The following is a 19331-nucleotide window of genomic DNA, read 5'->3' on the forward strand; positions in this document are numbered from 1 at the left end:
TCGTTATCGAGAGTGATGGCAGTGAGACATTATGCGCGGGAATACGCGATACGGATAAAAGAGAAGAACCAAGATAGCGCAGACGACAGCGATAATGGAGAATTGGAGGATCATTATCCGTTAATTCGACAAACTGAGAAAAATCTTACGATCATTAACGCCGATATTTACAAAGGAATCAACAACGGACTTCGTTCTTCCTCCAAAATTGTAAGTCAATTTTCAATTTTTTTATTTATATTATACTTTAAAATCTTTTTCTTTTTATTTTATTTTTTATTATTATTGTTTACTCTTCAATTTTTTATATCTACAGAGAGGAGAAAAACAATTTTTCGTGTCTCCTTTTACAATCTGTATATTTGTATCTTTCTCTCTCTCTCTCTTTTTTTTCTATTCTTTTTATTTGTATCTCTCTTAGCTATCTTTCTCTTCATTCAATATCGTACACGTACGTTGTACGCGCGTTGCATCGGTTAAACGATGTTCTTCATGCACGATTTTCACGCCGAAGTTATTTTCTGGTCTTTTTTACGGTTTTTCTTTCTCTATTTTTTTTATTTTTTGTTGGCTGTCTGAAACGAGATCGTCGATTGGTAGAAGGTGATAACTGTTCGTTCGTTCGTTTGTTCGTTTGGCCGCCTCTCTGACAATATCGTTGCATACAATAGTGAGTAGGAAGGTGTAGTAGAGAGATGTTATTTCGGAGGTTACTCGAAATCTCAACACGGCGGACGGCATTTCAATTTGTCGACGATTGTCGTCATGAGAGAGTAATATTACTTGCACGGCAAAAATTGTAACATGTTTTCGCTAAAGGAATGAAAGATGAAGTTTATAAAGTTCTCGATTTATATATCCGAATTCGTGATACCAATCCATATATATATATACGTAAGAAACTTTTTTGAGAATCGTTCATTTTGATATTATCTACTGATATATACATCATTTTTAATACATTTATTCATTAGAATTAATTAATTAGTTTTGAAAACTGTATTGTATTTTGATTTGCTCATCATTAGGAATGCTGCGATCCATCCGAAAAAGTCCATATCGAACGTTGCATTACGAACTAGTGTAAGGGAATGCAGTAAAGTTCTTAATTTTTAATCTAAATTACTGGAAGAGTGACAGATTTGTGGTATCATTTGAATGCTCTGATGTGTGAGCACATAGGAACGAATAAATTCTAGCGGCCATTATTCGTTCGGCATTCGCATTCGGTCACGTAGTCTCCGCAAAATGCACAAAGCAACGGGCATAAATCAGTCTGTACCTACAGGAGTGTTATTCTTCTTCTATTAATGAATATAGAACATTGTGACAAAAATCAGTGCACTATATATGGGGTAAATTCATTGATTTAAGAATCAAGTTCAAAAGTAATCATAAAAATAGTATAATAATTATTATACGAGTAATGTTTCCAAAAATAAAATGAAATAATATATCAACACTGTGAATATAAATGAAATTAGATAGAAAATGATTTTATTTTTGCGCATAAAAAAATCGTTCGCTTTGAAATTAATGTTAAAAATATTTGTGATATATTTTTTGTTTTAAATTCCATTGGGTAAGAAATGATTGAACGTTGCTTACCGATCGTAAAATAAAAATGGAATATAAATTTGGATTTTTTGAAAGATCCATTTTCTAATGTCGAAATATTTCTAGAAAGGGAAAGAGAAAAAATAAGAATAAGATGTAAGCTTGGTTCTTCGATTTTATTGTGATATCATCGGTTTGATTTACTTCGTAGTATTGTTATCCGAATTAGAAGCATAAGAACGAGTTGCGGTATTCGATATCGGTAGCCTCGAGCGATCGAGATTGACCCAGATGACCTCGTTAACCCTTTACGCGTCTAAAGAAGCTGTTGAAATATCTCGACAATATGTGGCAAGAGGAAATTTGAGTAACTTTGAATCTACGAGGGATATCGGCTGTGTTACTATCTTCCTACTTAAGAAGGACTCCGAATGATAAAGGAGATTGTTCTCGTGAGACGATTCGGCTCGGGAGAATTCGAGATTATTAGCACCATTATACGGTTTATATTCCTTGCTTTCAAAGACATCGTTACATTTGTCTTAGATATTGATCTTGACAGAATTAGCAATAAATGCGAGTCATCTTGATAATACTTTTGTGACACATTGTTTTATATAAATACGTTTAATTATTCATACACGATGTATTAGATTATATTTCACAGGATAAGCAATTTTTTTCTCGGTTGTCCCTCGGGATAACCCGACATCTCGCGATTCGTCCATTATAATTGCATGCTAGTAACGATAGTTCCTGAAGGAACATTATCATTTTAATTTAACAATGAATGCGGAATGAATCCGTCTGGATTAGACACCGGAAACATTTTTTATGGCTCCCCAGTAACCCGTGAAAGTTGGTAGTATCTATGAAAGTTAAAAACGTAATCTCGGAATTTTAGTTGGAAATCTTCCGAAAATGTCATAGTATATGTCGACGAAGTCCTAGATCGAAGCTTTTGTTACACGAAAGTGTACCGTTGAAATGCTTTGATATCGTTGAGTTAGTAGCTGAATAAAATTGCCCATTCAGATTGCGTTTCAAGATGATGTAGGACATTGATTTTTCAAAGAGATATTCGCCCTATTTTTCCTCATGTCGTGATTACTACTCGTATGAATCGCGTTGAAATTTCGCGTATCTTCTTACGAACGACACTTTTTTACTTTTCCACTCTCTGACCGGTAAGTAGCTTGCTAAACTTGCGTGGCCAAGAAACGTAAGAGGCTCAAGGGATCTATAAATTCACTCTCTCGTTGTCGTCTTCGTCGTTTTACAAGTCACATGTCGCTTCCAACTTTGACCATGTTTTTCCTTATACCATCACGATCGTCAATCTTTTCAAGTTTTCAAATCGTTCTGATCGTTTTTCTTCTTCCTCAGCTTGTTGCTCGTCATTGCTGACAATTCTCGACATTGATATAACGAGTTTACTAAATATTTAGAAATTATTTCTATGAGTTTAGTGATACACAATTTTACCATTCATTATATTTTAAGAATTATATTTTTTAGCACTTACAGTGCTGAATAATGATGTATCGTTGCAAATGCGCAATAATTTCCAATAGATTCGTATGTAGATTTTTACTTGACCATTATTTCATTAAATTCTCTCTCTTGTCAATATAAAAATTCATATTTCTTTCGATATTTTATAGTAAATACGTAAACGCTTTTAATTATACTTCGTAATAATATATTTCGTGTTTTTTATTGCGAATATAATCGTACAAAAAGATCTTTCGCCATTTAATTACGTTGAATATAATTTAACTTGTACCATTTAACACTCGGTTTAAGCATATTTCGGAAGGCATGGCAATTTATTAAGAGAAGGGACACGTGTGTATTCATCATACAATCTCTGCCACGATAGTAAAGAAAATAAATGTGATATTTTCCTTTGCGTTTACCCTACCGGGGTAACAGTAACACGGACCAGTCGTTCTTTGTTTCTTATTAACGAATAAATATTGGACTTGTTTGCGAGCAGAAAAAAAGTAATTTTTCATTCACCCATATCGTTTCTGAATTTACCTAAAAGCTATGTTTTCTTTTTCACCTTTACTTTTCGCTTTTCGATTTTATTACAATAGCCAATATATTTTTCGATAAAGTGTTTCGAAGAATTAATTGAACAATATAATCTTCATAATAATTTTCATAATAATAATAATAATAAAAATAATAATAAAATCGATCAAGCGCGGATTAATTTATATTAATGCGAATATTAATATTAAAATATATATCTGGTCAATATAGGAACATATATATATATATATATCTTGAAATAATTTTGATAATTTTTGGTAATATTAAATATGATTATTCGGTAGTACCTCTATTGCAAAAGCAAACGCGAAGGATCGCATCAAAGTTTCCATTCGCGTCGTCGATGCTCGTTAAGCAAATAGATTGGTCGTTGCAATTAGAATATTCAAGAACGAATAGGGGTTGTGCGATGAGAGAGAGAGAGAGGGAGGAGAGGAGGTGAAGAGATATTCACTTATTCCAGATTTAACGAGGTTTCATAGCTTGAATTTCCATCATGCACGGTTATGTAAACACGGCAGCTTGCACTTTCGTTGAAATAGAGGCCTCTGGTATGTTTGCACGTGCGGAGTCAGCTTGTAGAATCAACGAAGCATCTCATTAGTGTGAGGTATGGCCTGCAAGGATATGGCCTGAGTTATCCAGTTGAAGAGTAATGTTGCCCTGTCCCCCTCGTCTTGGCCGTGGAACGTGGAATCTACGATCTTGGAATCGCTCAACGAGAATCGATCTAATATTTCTCTCTTTCTTTCATATTCTCACTTTTATTACCATCATTTGATTCTCACGTCGCATTTTTTTTTTTCATTATTCAATAATTCATATAATACATTATCGTTGCTAATTATTTTATTTATACAATATAATTTCATCGAGAGAAAAAAAGAAATACTTTTATATTCGCGCAAATGTTTTTTATTTCATTATAAAATAATCTTTTTTTCAGATCTAGAAATAAGAATATTTATTATATATATTAAAAAATTACATTTTGAAATGATTGATGCAACGTTGCTTTATCTTACATTGGTACAGGCCACTTTCTTAACGTGAAACCTAGAACTTACTATATGAGAAATAGTAGAGAAAGAGAGAAAGAGATACCTATCGGTAATAATTTATCGCGTTGTAGTATTATTAAGAGTCTTTGTCTTATTTATGTATGAAGCTTTAAAAGGTATACCGTCGTGTCGAAGATGGTCCGTTCTCTGTATTGTCTAGACCATCGTAGGAAATTATTAATATGCAACAAAGGGGGAGGATAATTCAAATTTATGGTACTGAACCAATAACGGTGTTCTGAGTTATTACGTGACTCTATAACAGATAGAGGGAGAGAGAGAAAGAGAGAGAGAGAGAGAGGGAGGAAGACAAATATAAAGAGACCAATGCAGAAAATATTGCAATAACAGTATAAATTTGTGTAGATGCATGCATCAGTGAAACTAATTAATGTTCGTCATGCAATAATAAATGAAGATGCTTTTTTATCGTACGTTGCTCTTATACCAACTAATGCTAAAACATATCTAATTGTAAGTGGAAGAAATGTATATATGTATATATATATATACACATATATTCTTATATACGTTCAGATACATCCCAGTTGATCTAACGCCCTGCGTAAATGTCTGATATGCGTCAGATTGTTTCCCTTGTAAGCACGTTTGGCTGATCTCTCACGTTGAAGTTTTTGCAAGTACATAGGTATACACGTATATAGTAGATACCTACTTTAGTTCTGAGACTGTACTTAAATCAAATGTCTGATCCATATCCAAGCCGTCCTTCTCTATTGTTGATTGTAACAGACGCAAGTTATTAATTGTACTCTATTTCAACTTCGTTACTAGTTTGAAATTACAACGGATCATTTTAAAAAAAAAAGAAAAAAAAAAAAGGAAAACCATATTCGTTCGAGTATTAATTTTCAAAATAAATTGATTGATGATTATTCGATCGTTTTGTAACGTTTAAATAAACCGTAAAATTGTACAAAAGAGAGAATAAAATTCGAACGCGTTAATGGGGAGAAAAATCGACAAATTCATGATTTTGCTTATCTGCGTAACACTCTTCGTTCGATTCGATTTATTTTGTTGATACATTTTGTATATAATAGAAGATTTATATAGGTAGGACAAATAATCGATTGTAAGCTTAAGTTCTTTTACACGGTACTTGACACTATGCCAATTCTCGCGGTACCTATAAACGATACTTGTTATTGTTGCTAGTACCCCGTTTCTATCCCTCTCCCTTTGCTCATAGGAGTGTTCTATAATCCAAGGTATAAATTATTACCAGATTTCGAGTTCAGTGTCCATGGCAATGGTAATGCCAATGTCGACCGAGGTCGCTATCGTATACTCGTATATGCCCAGCTAAACCCTTTGGAAACGATCCAAATGTACATACGAACGGACTACCGAGGATAAACCTTCGATTTTGACGTTGGCCGTGTTGCTTTCGATGATTTTCCCATCAATTGGCATTTCACTTTTAGTGAAATGCGTCCTCTGAAAACCATTTCGATGATAGAAGGATTTGTGAAAGTGTTTCGTTTCTCTTTGTGTTTTAATGATAAAATATATTATTCTTACTTTTTTAATAGTATTTATTATATTTGATAGATTTTTTATTAGAAATATTTGTATATTGCACGCGTTTAGACATATTTATATGCTGCACTTCTTCCCTTTTTGAGATTCGTTTTGATAAAATAATTCTTATTTTTAATGATATTTACTATTAGATAAATTTTATAAATATTTCTACACGTTCTACTTACTTTTTATCACTTTGGATAAAATATTTCTGTTGACGAGTACGTAATATGAGTAGTAGCATGATTTATATATTTGATAACTTGATTGCTTCTTGTTTGAAGTCTGTTGTACGAATTCCTTCTTGGTTGATAATCCGATTGCTATTGTCGAAATGAATGCACGATCTGAAGTGCGAATGCAGGATTACCAAGGAATTATAAGAAAAGAGAAATGTATGAGTTTCCTATAAAACTATATTTGAATAGGATGGTCTTATTATAAGTAAAGTTATATAAAATAAAGAACAAACAACCCTTGTCAGGTTTCGTTTAGGAGATTATCTCCAGCTATTGTCGCTTTGACAAATTCCCGGATATTATCAGCACAGTTGTAAAACTTCTCTACCCTTAACAAAAAAATATACACTTTTTTTAGTTCATATTGCGTTCTCTGAGCGAATGAAGGTTTATCTGTAAATAAAATATTTTGTATTTATATAGAGAATTAAGATAGACCCTCCTCCCCCATGAAAAAAGGAGGGAAATATGCTTTGTATTTATTATTGGATATAAATATTTGCACATTCCATTCTTGTAAAGGGGGTAGTGGGGGTATCGTAAATATGTAGGTACAGTAAGGTTAAGCATTCTATTCGGAACGAGTTATAAATCAACTTGGATAGATTCATTCTCGTTTGTATATCCTTACGTCATTTCGTAGCATGCATCGAATGGGATCATCTATCACCGATGTCACTAATAGGTACTTTACTTCATGGTTTTGTTACATTACCAGTGACGACGAGTAGTATACTATATATAATAACGAAATATGCTATTTATCAATAACGTTATACAGCTCAAGAGATGAAAACAGTTTCGTATTGTCTCAAGTTGATATAATCATTTTTGCAACGTAAGTTCAGAGATCTAAAATAAGACTAAGAAAAATACTTTGGAAACTTTTAGAACTATAATATATATCTCTCTCATTATAGAATATTATTTTTTGAAATAAAATAGTTTTTAACTATAACAAATACATATATATATTATAACATATATTTTGAATATACTCGCACGTGTTATTATATATATATAACATTATATTGTTATGCAGCTCGCACTTCTTTATCATATTTTTCACGAGTGTCGAGTAGATATCGTCGAGCTTCCTCTCGGAAGTCTTTTACAAAGTCGATAGAAATATTCCTTGTGATTCCCCTTGTGATTTCGATATTCAGGCAGATTAGAGGGGTAAAAGGGGGCGTCGATACGTTGTCAGAGGTATCGTCTGAATCTAAATTTACGGTGATCATCGACTACTCGTCAAGGGAATCCCTTAAGGTTTATTCCCTCTAGGGCCATGACACAAGGCATTGCAAAAGGAACGATCTTCGACTCGAATGTGACTGACTGATTGTGGGACGTTACTTCGAATGTCATGCTAGCTAGACCTAGACCTAGAATATTTTATTTATTCTATGGGATTTGAGATTGGTACGAAATAAAGTATCCACGATATCCGACAAATATTTGTTTGCTTTATTTTTTACTCTCTTTGAAGAAAGGGATTTCGGACAGTAAATAAACTAAACGAAAATAATGTCTTTTCTTTTTTCCCCCCCCCCCTTTTTTTAAAGATTAGTCAAACGTATTTACTAACTACGTATTTACAACTATGTTAAAGTAGCAGCTGGGGTGCATTATTAAAAAATATTTTTGCTTTGAATCTGTTATCGATTTTGTGTAACATCAAACGAAGTGAATACGTAAGTATGTGAACTTTATAAGAGAATCATTTTGACTTTATTTTACCATTCGTTTGAAAACTTGTGGGGGAAGAAAAAACACATTCATTTTATTTCTAACAAAATATGTAAGAGAAAATTTGCTACCACACCAACGCGAAAAATTCTTATTGCCGGTTTCTCTCTTTATTTCTTTTTTCATTTGCTAGTCGATTATGATCAATAATTCTTTCGTTAAGGTGTATTTTATATTTCATATAGCTCATGAAACAATTAGGATGATAATATTCATCGTGAATAATGCACAAATTCGATTAAGTTAATTCGAGGATGGGTTGTATCGGAATTTTTTGCCGTTGAGCTTATCGCGCGTCTGTCTGTGATCATCAACGTTAATTACATTTTGTACTCTAACTTGAGAATCAATTTTAAAAGAGGTAACCTTCTCGAAAGATTCATTACCTCGAATCTATCAGGTGAAGGATTTTCTTCAAGATCGATTCGTTTCGTTTCGTTTCGTTTCGTTTTAAGAGTTCCACAAATTTTCGATCAAATTTGAGATACACGTAATAGTTTATGAAGGATTTTAGGATAATCGATTTAATTGATTGATTAAAGGGTACTTAAAATGTATAAAACTTTAGGGGAAAGTTATTACGCGCTGTTAGATATCTTTCCTGCTTACGTAAAATCGCATCTTAATGTTTGGAAGAAGACTTTGTAGCTCGCATTATAAACCAGCTTCATCCATCACCCTGTTCTTTACGCTTTGACACACTCCCACATCTCATTATTTTTAATGAGGTACGTTTGTAGAATACCATGACGTCTAAAGAATTCTCTCCCTCTTTCTGATTTTCTTTCTCTCTCTTTCTCTCTCTCTTTATCCGACAACTCGTACCCCTTACCCCCATCACCCTTCTTCTTGTCCTTCTTTCCTTTTTTCCTTCCTTCCTTCCTAAGATTTTCTAACACCTCGACCGTACTAAATTTCTTTATTTTTCTTGCATCGCAAAATCGAAATTAAAATATATCACAGATTAAATTCGTATGATATTCTAGTACGATATTCTATTGGATCACGTTTCCTTTCCAATAATAATTTTCCAAGCTACGAATAGAAATCCAGATGATATTGTAGACTGTATTATCGACGTGATCGGTGTCTAACAATCAACCACGAGACTCGTTGTATTTCTCCTTAGAGAAGCAATGAATCCTGTTCGTGAATATTGGAATAATTACTTTGTAGTATTGCAAGGTTTCACACAAAACATTCCGATTCAGAACTAGAGAGAGAAAGATACTATGAAAAGAAAATCAATCGAAATCATGGAAAAGATAATGAATTTGTTCTATGTTTCTCTGTTGCTGTTTCCACTCTACCCTCTGTTTTTCTATCTTATTTTTCTTTTCTCTATTGTAAAACTTTGATAATAAATTCAAGCATACGATATTACCTTCGGATTTTCTTTGGGGAGGAGGAAAAAAAAAAAAAACAAAACTCCTTCTTATTTAGACATTAGAAAGAGAAAATTTCTGGGAAGGATAATTTATAGAGTAACATTTACTGGTGTATAATTTAAATACCAGAGTACCCCGAAAGTTTCGCTTTTTTCCTTCTGTTTTTTTTTGCTTGGACTTATCAAAAAAACATTTACAACCCTCGAAAGTCTCGTATATCTTCAGTCAAGGAAAAATAGAGTGGGAGAAAGAGAGGGAGAGAGAAAGAGAGAGAGAGAAAAAAAAGAAGAATAAAGTCGACATAAGGATTCTCCAAAAGTTTCCACTATCACATCGGTCCCTTCCCCTTATAACTAGCATTCTTTACGTACCTACTACACGATCTAACAAAAGTTTTCTCGTAAAACGCACCTCATTTCCTTTGTTTCTAAGATCCTTATATCGTGTGATTATATGCACCGATTCTAATACATTTTGTATATGTGTTTATGTATATACTTATTGAACTTTAGGTAAAAACTACGCGAGTTACTCTCAATGAAATTGTAAATGTTCTAATGCAAGAATTGTAATATCACGGAATTCCGTACAATCGAAATTCACCCTGCGAAACGATTGTAATAGTATAAGTTTTTCTTTAAATTTGTTTATATTACTTGTCGAAAGTCTCCCTCTATCAGTTTGTTTTTACAATTTATTTCTCGATTTGTTTTCTTCGTTCGTTACAAAAATTTCACAGTTTATAAATAAATATATAGTTCAATTTGAATTGTCATCTGCGTATTGTTTTACATAAGTGAAATATTTTAATTGTGAATATATGAATCTAAGGGATTGAAATGATATATAAAAAAGAATAGAAAATATTAGGAGAAAAATAATTTCATATCCATACGCGAATTCGCGGTATAATATTGTTATATCTTTGTATAATAGAATATCTGATTTCATTAAAATTGTTTAAAATCGTCGTTATTCGCGATTTGCATCGTGAATCATTGGAATAATTTAACAATTCAATCGTAGACGTCTTCCTCGTTCGTTAGTTCACGGTTTTAAAATGAATATATTGTTCAATTTGAAAAGAGCTAGGGGAATCCCAATTACTTAAGTGGGTCTCATAAGTGGCAGACATATAGAAAGGAAAGTGAGGTGGAGAAAAATTGATAAGAGAGGTGGTAGACAGTAAGAAGATGAGTACATCAAAGGAAAGAAGGAAGTAGATTCCTGACCGAAGCAAAATTTCACGTTTTCGCAGCTACCTCTTCCCTTTTTCGTTCTCTCCCACGTTTCTTTACACGCTTTAGAGTCAGCAATTTTACGAGACTAAGGGTAGATTGGTGCGATATTGCGAGAACACTTTTATGATGTCTCTATCTTTCTCTCTTCTTCTTATCTTTTTTTCTGTTTTTCAAGATTATTTATTTTAATAACGTTATAAATCATTTTTTAATATGATGATAGGAAAATAAGAAAAATTTAATAATAACGATGACATTAAGAGTAATCAAAAGATTCATCATTTTTTCTTTTCTATTTTATTATTTCATACAAAATTTAGGATAATTATTTTTATTGTTTTCAAAAACCTCTTTTATTCTCTTTGGATTAAATAATACAAGGTTAATCAAACTTGATCTTTTTCCTTTGCTTTTTTCTTTATCTTTTTCTTTCTTTGTCTACTCTAATCCATACAACTTTAGTCAGAAGATTCAATTTATATTTAAATTCACACCTTTTTAGTTTGAAATACGTCTTTTGATTTTTGTATTCTTTGTCTATACGCGTTTATAAATACGTTATTATTAGAGGAAAGTTAATTTCTATTTTATACCATTAAATATAAAACGTAAGTTTCAGTAAGCATTTACAATCCGGATATATTGTAATACTTTCAATAATAGAATAAATCTACGCTCGTGCATAAACTGTTTTCATTGATTTAACAAACGTTCAGAGAGATACCAGGGTTTATTAAATATTTTTAGAAGTAAGTATATATGAAATGCGCGAATAATATTTTCTATACGATTGGTTATACAGTAATTGTGTTTTATTGTTCATTTACATTTCACTTTGTTTGGATAATAGAACGTTTCAATAGTGAAGCATGCGAATAAGTATTATAGGGGGATGTTCAAATACTATAATAGATTTTCAGATATTTTTTATTGCTAATACTCTTATCATACTTATTTCATAGTTGGTTTATCTTCGTGAATAGACGAGTTATGTGCGAGTTTATGGTTTTCTCTACTTTCTTGTTGTTTTTTGTTTCTTTTTTTTTTTATAAAGAAAATAACAGTCCAATGATAAACGCTGAATTTTCTTTTCAAGCTCGTGGATGATAAGCGTGTCAGCCGGTCGTACTTTTTGAGAGACGTATGTACACATCTGCGTGTGCACTACTATACTTCGATATTCTCAGCACGAACAAGAGCTTATTGCGCACAATTTTATACGAAAGCGTAGAAAACGTGGGAAGCGGACCTTATGGCAGGACCGCTTTTCGTAACTCACATTCCTCTTCTTGAAGGTTACCTCAAACTCTTCTTCTTCTTCTTCTTCTTTTCTTCACCTCTCTCTCTCTCTCTCTTTTTACCGTGAACCGATGTTCTGTTTACATTGGAAGACTTTTTTTTTTATACAAGAATAGGTACATCAACAGCACGCGTAGCTTCCAAATTTAGCTCGAAGGATTATTTTATCCTTTTCCTTCTTGAATCTCGAACGTTTTACTTTCTTCGTTATTTCCTCAATAAGAGTGTACCCTATTTCGAAAAAAATGTATTCACGATTTTTCTGACGTTTTAATATCGGCTTTCAAGACGCTACTTTACGTTGATAAGTCACGTTGAGATAGAATTAAGTAAGAACGTTAAGTGATAACATTGTTTGCATTACGATTATTACGAAAGGAAAGATCACATAGAGAAATGTTTTTTTAAACGTGATTATGTATGGTATGTAGAATGAGATTAACATTTTTATTTCTGTTTTATTTTTTTATTCGATTTTATTCGCATTGTTGGAAGAAATATTTCGAAGATTACTGTTATTTGTTTGGTGACAAGTATCTACTATGTACGTTGCAGGGAAACGATGAAAATGTAAGACAAGACATTAGATATTCCATGTTAAGCATTTTATCTAATGAGTGTTACAAGTTCTCGCTTGCTTTTCACTCACTCTTCCTTTCTGTTTCTTTGTATCGTCCTTTACATCCGTTTACTCTTCAAACAAACTCGACTTTTCGTTTGGTACTTGTACACGACGAGAAAGATGTTATCGATCTAGGGGGTAGTCAGTCAGTCACTAGCATTTAAAAAGAAATAATGAAAAATGTTAGCATTCGAATAATAATTTATTTACATCTTGTACTACTATATATGTATGTCTGTGAAATTATACAAGTATCTTATGTCTTTCAACATTTTTTTTTTTTACGCATTTTTATAAAAAATATTTGGCTGAGGAAAAAGTTTTTTTCGTATTTTTCTGATAGATGGTTTTAACATCGTATAACTCTGGTAAAATGTTAATCGAATTCGGTAATACTTGGATATATTTGAAAAAGGTAACATTTCATAAAGTAATAACAGAAACTTTGCGTTTATTTATTTATACAGTCAAAAAATATTGCATCCTGAAAATGATTAAAAAACAAAGAAGAAATTCGATACATTTTGAAAGTTTATTACATAAAAACTATGAATACGACTCAGGATATTAAACAATGGTGATTTTATGGTATGGCAAAAAGCTGATTCAAGCGTTTCCAATCGGGAAATTTTGATGTCAGAGAGTCATCTAGCTTTGGTTGACCAATCACTGGAAGAGCCGATGAAATCAAGTTTTCCACTGACGGGATTATGATTTTATTTGAAAATTGACATAAGGTGGTCAAACAAAAATGGCCTATATTTTGGTTCAATTAATCTACACATTTTAAAAGATGAAGAAAAAAAGTTTAAAAGTATATATATATATTTAAATTTGTTTTAATATTTTTATCGAAATATTTTGACAAAATATAACATAACAAAGACAAGTATAAGTATATGGATAAAAAAAAAAAAATGAAGAAAGAATTATCGTTGAAAATGTACTCTCCTCTACGACAGTCACATAGATTATTGGATGTAATGCCAATATGACAGGTGAGAATTCCATCACGGGAACATTAAGTGTCCACTCTATCGTGATTCCAGTTTTTATTGTACATTGAATCGTTGACGTTCGACTATTCTCATCGGCATATTTAATAATTCAACTCCCACATGTCCAGTCCCTGTCAAACGCATTCGCTTCAGGACGAACGGAGATCGGTCGGCTCATTTAACTGGTAAAACTAACGACATCGATCGAGTCAGATCATTATCTGTTGTATTCAGAAGAAAAAAAAATAAAAATAGGAATATAAAATTTGTTCGATACAACGCGAAGCGCGTTAAATTTATTATTTTCGATTTTGATTTGAAATAATCGGGTAAACGTAAATATAATATATCTGCGCGTAATATTTTTTTTTTCGTGTAAATATATTTATTAATAATAATATTTCCCCCCCCCCCATCCCCCCGACCAAACGCGAGTATCGATAAAATTCTTTTATTTTTATTACATTATTTTCTATCTTTCGCGCATTGTTATTATATGCAATTGAATTAAATATGAACGAAATACGATCTGTGGAAAGTAACAATAAAATAAATAAAGTATGCAAGAGCAATATAATCAGTTGAGAGGTATAAAGTTTAATTACGTGAATAATTGAAATTGGTTAATTAAAATGAATTATTTTTTATGTTGCATTGAAATAAATATATTTCTGAATAAAGTCGGTAAATCATGGATGGGCAACTGGTGGTGGCTTGTGCGACTATTCTACTTGTCTGCTTCGATAAAGTCGCAAAAAAAAAACAACAAATTTTATTATTTAACATTGTTATGCTTCGTGAGATTTACAGTTTTTATTTTGAAACATGAACTGATAGTGAATTTTAGTATCAAATTGGGGACGGAGGAGAAACGTGTTAATTAATAAATTTAATAATATGCCGGAGAATTTATTAATCTGCGAAATGAGTAGATTGTTGAATAAAGTTCATTGTAATATATTTTTTCAACTAAACGCTTATTTAATTGTATTTATGAACTTCAGTTAGTATTCTTTCAGTAATTCACTTTTTACCCTTTATTAATTTACCCGCGAGAATAATAATAATATCTTTCATCCCGATTCTTTTTTTTCCCCGCGTCTCTTCTCTCTTCGTTAAAATATTCAATTAAAAATTTTCTTCATTCTCAAGAGAACACTAATTCTTTGTGATAAATATGAGTGTGTCTCGCTCTAACTATAAAAGAATATTATAAATAAATGAAAATATTATTTCTCCAAGGTTCATTTTTTAATAATTAAATACAGAATCATACAAAAAGTGGATTATCTTTTTCGAATATTACTCTCGATATGTACTTGTGAAATGTTTTTAAGTAGATAGATCAACATATTAGGTATATGCAATAATACACATAGATTTCTACAAACGTATCAACACGTAGTGAAAATATCGTTGGCATAGCTGTTTGTTTGCGAATTGTCTGCTAATAAACGCTCCTCGGTATATGGTTACCATAGGATCTTCTCATATCAGACACTCCCCTTTAATATTGTGCGCGTCTTGAGCGTGCGAGGCATGAATACAAACGTCCATTTTCGTGACATTATCCGAAGCATTGAGAATAGGCATGGAAGGAAGGAAAGAAGGAAGGAAGGGTTAAAGAAAGAAAAAAGAAAAAGAAGAAAAAAGAAAGGAAGGAAAGATTTCATTCCTGGAATAACGATGAAATGCGATAAAGAAAGAGGGAAGCAAGCAAGCAAGGAGAAGTCAGATAAAATCATGGAAGAACTATTATATATATATTTTTCTAGCACAAATATCTAACGAAATATTTTTCTTGGCGTTTCGAGAGATTTTTTTTTTCTAATTTAATTTAATTTTCTTTTTTCAAAAAAGAAAAAAAAAAAAAAAAAAAAAAAAAAAAAAAAANCTAACGAAATATTTTTCTTGGCGTTTCGAGAGATTTTTTTTTTCTAATTTAATTTAATTTTCTTTTTTCAAAAAAGAAAAAAAAAAAAAAAAAAACAAAAAAAAAGAAATTCTACACGAAAGTAGTGTAATATCTCCCAAACTCGAAGACATTTTCTTCTTACTCATGTAGTCACGGTGTAAACTGATAAAAGATGTTAATAAGGTTGAAACGGAACCCTCTTCGAGAACGTCTCATAGCAACACAGCGGTCTCATCGGTGCTGTAAGGGGATGAAGAAAACGAGGTGGGGCGCGCGAATAGCAATCTAGGAGGCGTGCTAGGTGGTAATTCACCGTCCTGAGGGCAAAGTCAAGAATTTTACCTTGTACGGACGGTAAGCTTCTGCTGTTGCTGTTACTGTTGCTACTATGCTATCGCTACCTTGGCCATTGCTGCTGCTGCTGCTGTTGCTGCCGCTGCTACTTTGCCTTCTCTTTTGACGACGACCTTTTCCCTCGGGCTGTTTGGCTCATTTGCCGCCCGACTTGTGCACGAGAACCTTTTGACGTATCCTTGCTTGCGCCTTACGACTCTTTTCCACGTCGCCATGCTCGTTTATTGACTCTATCCTCTGTCTTTCTCTCTCTTTCTACCTGTGTTCCTCTCTTCTTCTTCTTCTTCTATATTCTCTTTCTTACTACTTTACTTTCCACCTCTTGCCTTTTGTCTCGTTTTAATCAAGCTTCACTTGGCAAACGTCTCTATTGCGTTTAGATAGGAATATTTAGACCCGATAATACGTTAGAATTATAGCAATTTACGAAATACCGAGTCATTCTATTTCGTACAATATTTTCACATGTTACGCTCATTCTGCATTTTTCAGCCCTTTTTCCTACGTATTTTAGACACTGTACGTTTTTATACTGTATATAGGTATTACTACATATTACATTTGTGTTCCGTGTATGTAGGAAAAAATCTTGATGAAAATTTGCACCCTCTTTGCATGATAGGTTTTTTAATTTTCAGTCCTACACATGCTAGATTCAGTACTTTTTAACTCTTCTCTATGTAGTAAGAATTGAATATTTTTTTATATAAATAAATAATACTTTGTTTTATTAATTAATTAATTTTTACGCTATTCTTCATCATTCTATTTCTTTATCAGTTTTATCTTCTTCTTCTTCTTCTTCTTCTTTCTTTACTTTTGTTTTATATTTGATTCATATTAATATTGTGTAAGTTAGTTTGGAAGTTGTTTTTATTTACAAGATTTTTAAAGTTTAAAACAAAGTTATAGAATATCTTGAAATAATTTGTAACCAACGATAAGATTTTAAGTGGAAATCAGTGAATTACACTTTTCTACTTCATGGAGTATTATTTATTTTTTTTTTTTTTATGTTACAATTACATTTAGCTTCTTACAAGATATTCTGAAGAAGGAAGGAGCTAGAAAGTTAAGATTTGTCAAACTTCAAAGGTGTCGGATACCTTTTAAATTTTTTTCACGGTTATAAAGGGACGGTTCCCATGGAAACCTTTCGCGATAATGCGATCTTACCGTGGCTATTACTTACTGTCTTTTACTTTTTTATTACCCATTATTTTCTTTTTATACTTTGGCCTCGGATTACGAGAAGTTTATGTCTCGGTAAAAACAGAGGGGGAAAAAAAAGGGTAGGATTAAGAATATGTTCTTTTTCTTTTGTAAAAGAAAGAACTTTTAAATGAAATAAGTTATTAATCGATTTGAAAGAAATTTCTGTTATTAACGTAAATGTGAAAAAATAATAAATATTTTTTTCTATAAATATAGAATGGGTAGAACGGTTTCCATTTGGAAAGATTTACTTACATCAGGAAAATATTTGCTTTTATTTTTGTATACCGAATTTAAATGGAAATCGGTTTTGAAAACATCCATTTTGATATGTAAAGTAATCTCGTGATAAAGATTAAATTGTTAATATAATAAATACGGAAACGTGACTTATATATATATATATATATATATATATGTAATAAGAGAAGAACAAAGTTTGTATTGTTCTTTCAAAAAATAGAGATAAAAAATAGGAAACAAATATAATTAGAAGAATATTTGGAAAAGTAACCATAAATTACTTTGATAAAGTTTATCGAGGCGTAACTTTTAAGGAAAAAACAAAAAGAAAAAATAGGAAAGTTTCTTTATTGGCAAGTAACTAACTTGATACATTGTCCTACTTTAGATTATTTCAACGGTAATCAATAAATTCAATGTTAAGAAAATTTCGAATCGTGACAACGATTTGTCTTAGAGTTCGAGACGCGAATCGTAGATTTTCTTGGTCCGTTCCTTCTCTTCGACAACGAATTTCGTACAAGACAGACACAGGGTGCCTTGAAATCAAGGAGAAACAAAGTTTCCGTACTTTAGTAGGACTTTCATTGTATAACTTATTCAATGAAAGCTTGGAAGCACGTCTTACTTCACGTTAGAATAGTGTCCTATAGAAATTCTCTAAGCTTTTGTATTCTAGAAATAAATCTAAATGCCGACATGTGAACTGTAATTAGAATTCGACCATGTACATACTATATATATATATATATTTTGATTTATTTATTTTATATATTATATGCATATAATAGTACTTAATACTTTTAACGCCTAATCAATTTTATTCAGATCGTTAATCTTACGCGCAACATTTTTTTTTTTCGAACGAATTGTGTATTCAACATTTTATATTACGTACACTATATATATATATATATATATATATATATATATATATATATATAAAAAAAGTATATTTTTAGTCATTTTTAAATGTATTGGAAAATGAAATCTATCGCACTCTCGGTGTATGAGTAAGTAATTATCATTTATATCATTTCGATAATTTAAAACAATTATTGATTAATCCAAGATCCAAAAATCATCAAGTTATCAACGATTACTTATAACGAATACAAAATAATCTCTAATAATTTTTGAACTTATTTTATATTGTTTGTGTAAAATTGAACGAGATGCATCTAAGTGATTCCTTATATCAGACTGCGATAAGATTTATCGCAGTCGATAAATAATCAAAAGTTTGATTTGAAGAAATTTTTCGTTTTCTTCTTTTTTCTCTTTTCTTTTTTCTTTTTTTTTTTTTTTCTTCTCTAATTCCCGCAGCAATCGTCCTGAGAAGAAAACATTTCCGCTTCCTTTCGTCTTCTTCCTCTTCGGTCCATCAATCGTCTTTTTCGCTAGCCACGTTATATCTTCCAACGGATCGTAGATGGGGCTAAGAAGGGCGAGGGGGAGGGGAGGGGGATGAGGTGGGATTCGTTCGTAATCACAAGTTCAATTCAGCTCGTAACTTCCCTTCGCGGAGTGTAATTTCCAAGCCCTTAAACGGTTCCCTATCTCTTTCCCTTTCTCTCTCCCTTTCTCTCTCTCTCTCTTTCTATCTTTATTTCTCATGGTCTTCATAAGCTCTTTTCCTTTACTTTGCTTCTTTTTCTAATTCTTTGGCTTATTCGTCCCTTTTCCTCAAACTTCGGCTTTACCCTCGATCTTTTTTCCTTTTTCTTTAAACGATTTGAAATCACGTTAACGCATAGCAGCGACTACGACTGATGAATATCCAAGATTTAAGGCAAGTACGCGTAATCCTCAAGATTGCGTTTCAATTTATTCGTAATAAT

General features: G+C 31.8%; 1 protein-coding gene across 1 annotated transcript in view; it reads left to right on the plus strand.

Annotated features, from left to right (window-relative positions):
• LOC106786863 (venom dipeptidyl peptidase 4) overlaps positions 1-19331 on the plus strand; it is a 247255-nt gene continuing 227924 nt past the window's right edge. The window contains exon 1 of the mRNA XM_014748711.1: positions 1-210. Within this exon, the coding sequence (XP_014604197.1) occupies positions 16-210 (195 nt within the window). The 5' untranslated portion in view covers positions 1-15. The remainder of the gene's footprint in view (positions 211-19331) is intronic.

The sequence above is a fragment of the Polistes canadensis genome, unplaced genomic scaffold (genome assembly GCF_001313835.1).
Source record: "Polistes canadensis isolate GaletaPanama2010 unplaced genomic scaffold, ASM131383v1 scaffold_86, whole genome shotgun sequence".
Classification (NCBI taxonomy): Eukaryota; Metazoa; Arthropoda; class Insecta; order Hymenoptera; family Vespidae; genus Polistes; species Polistes canadensis.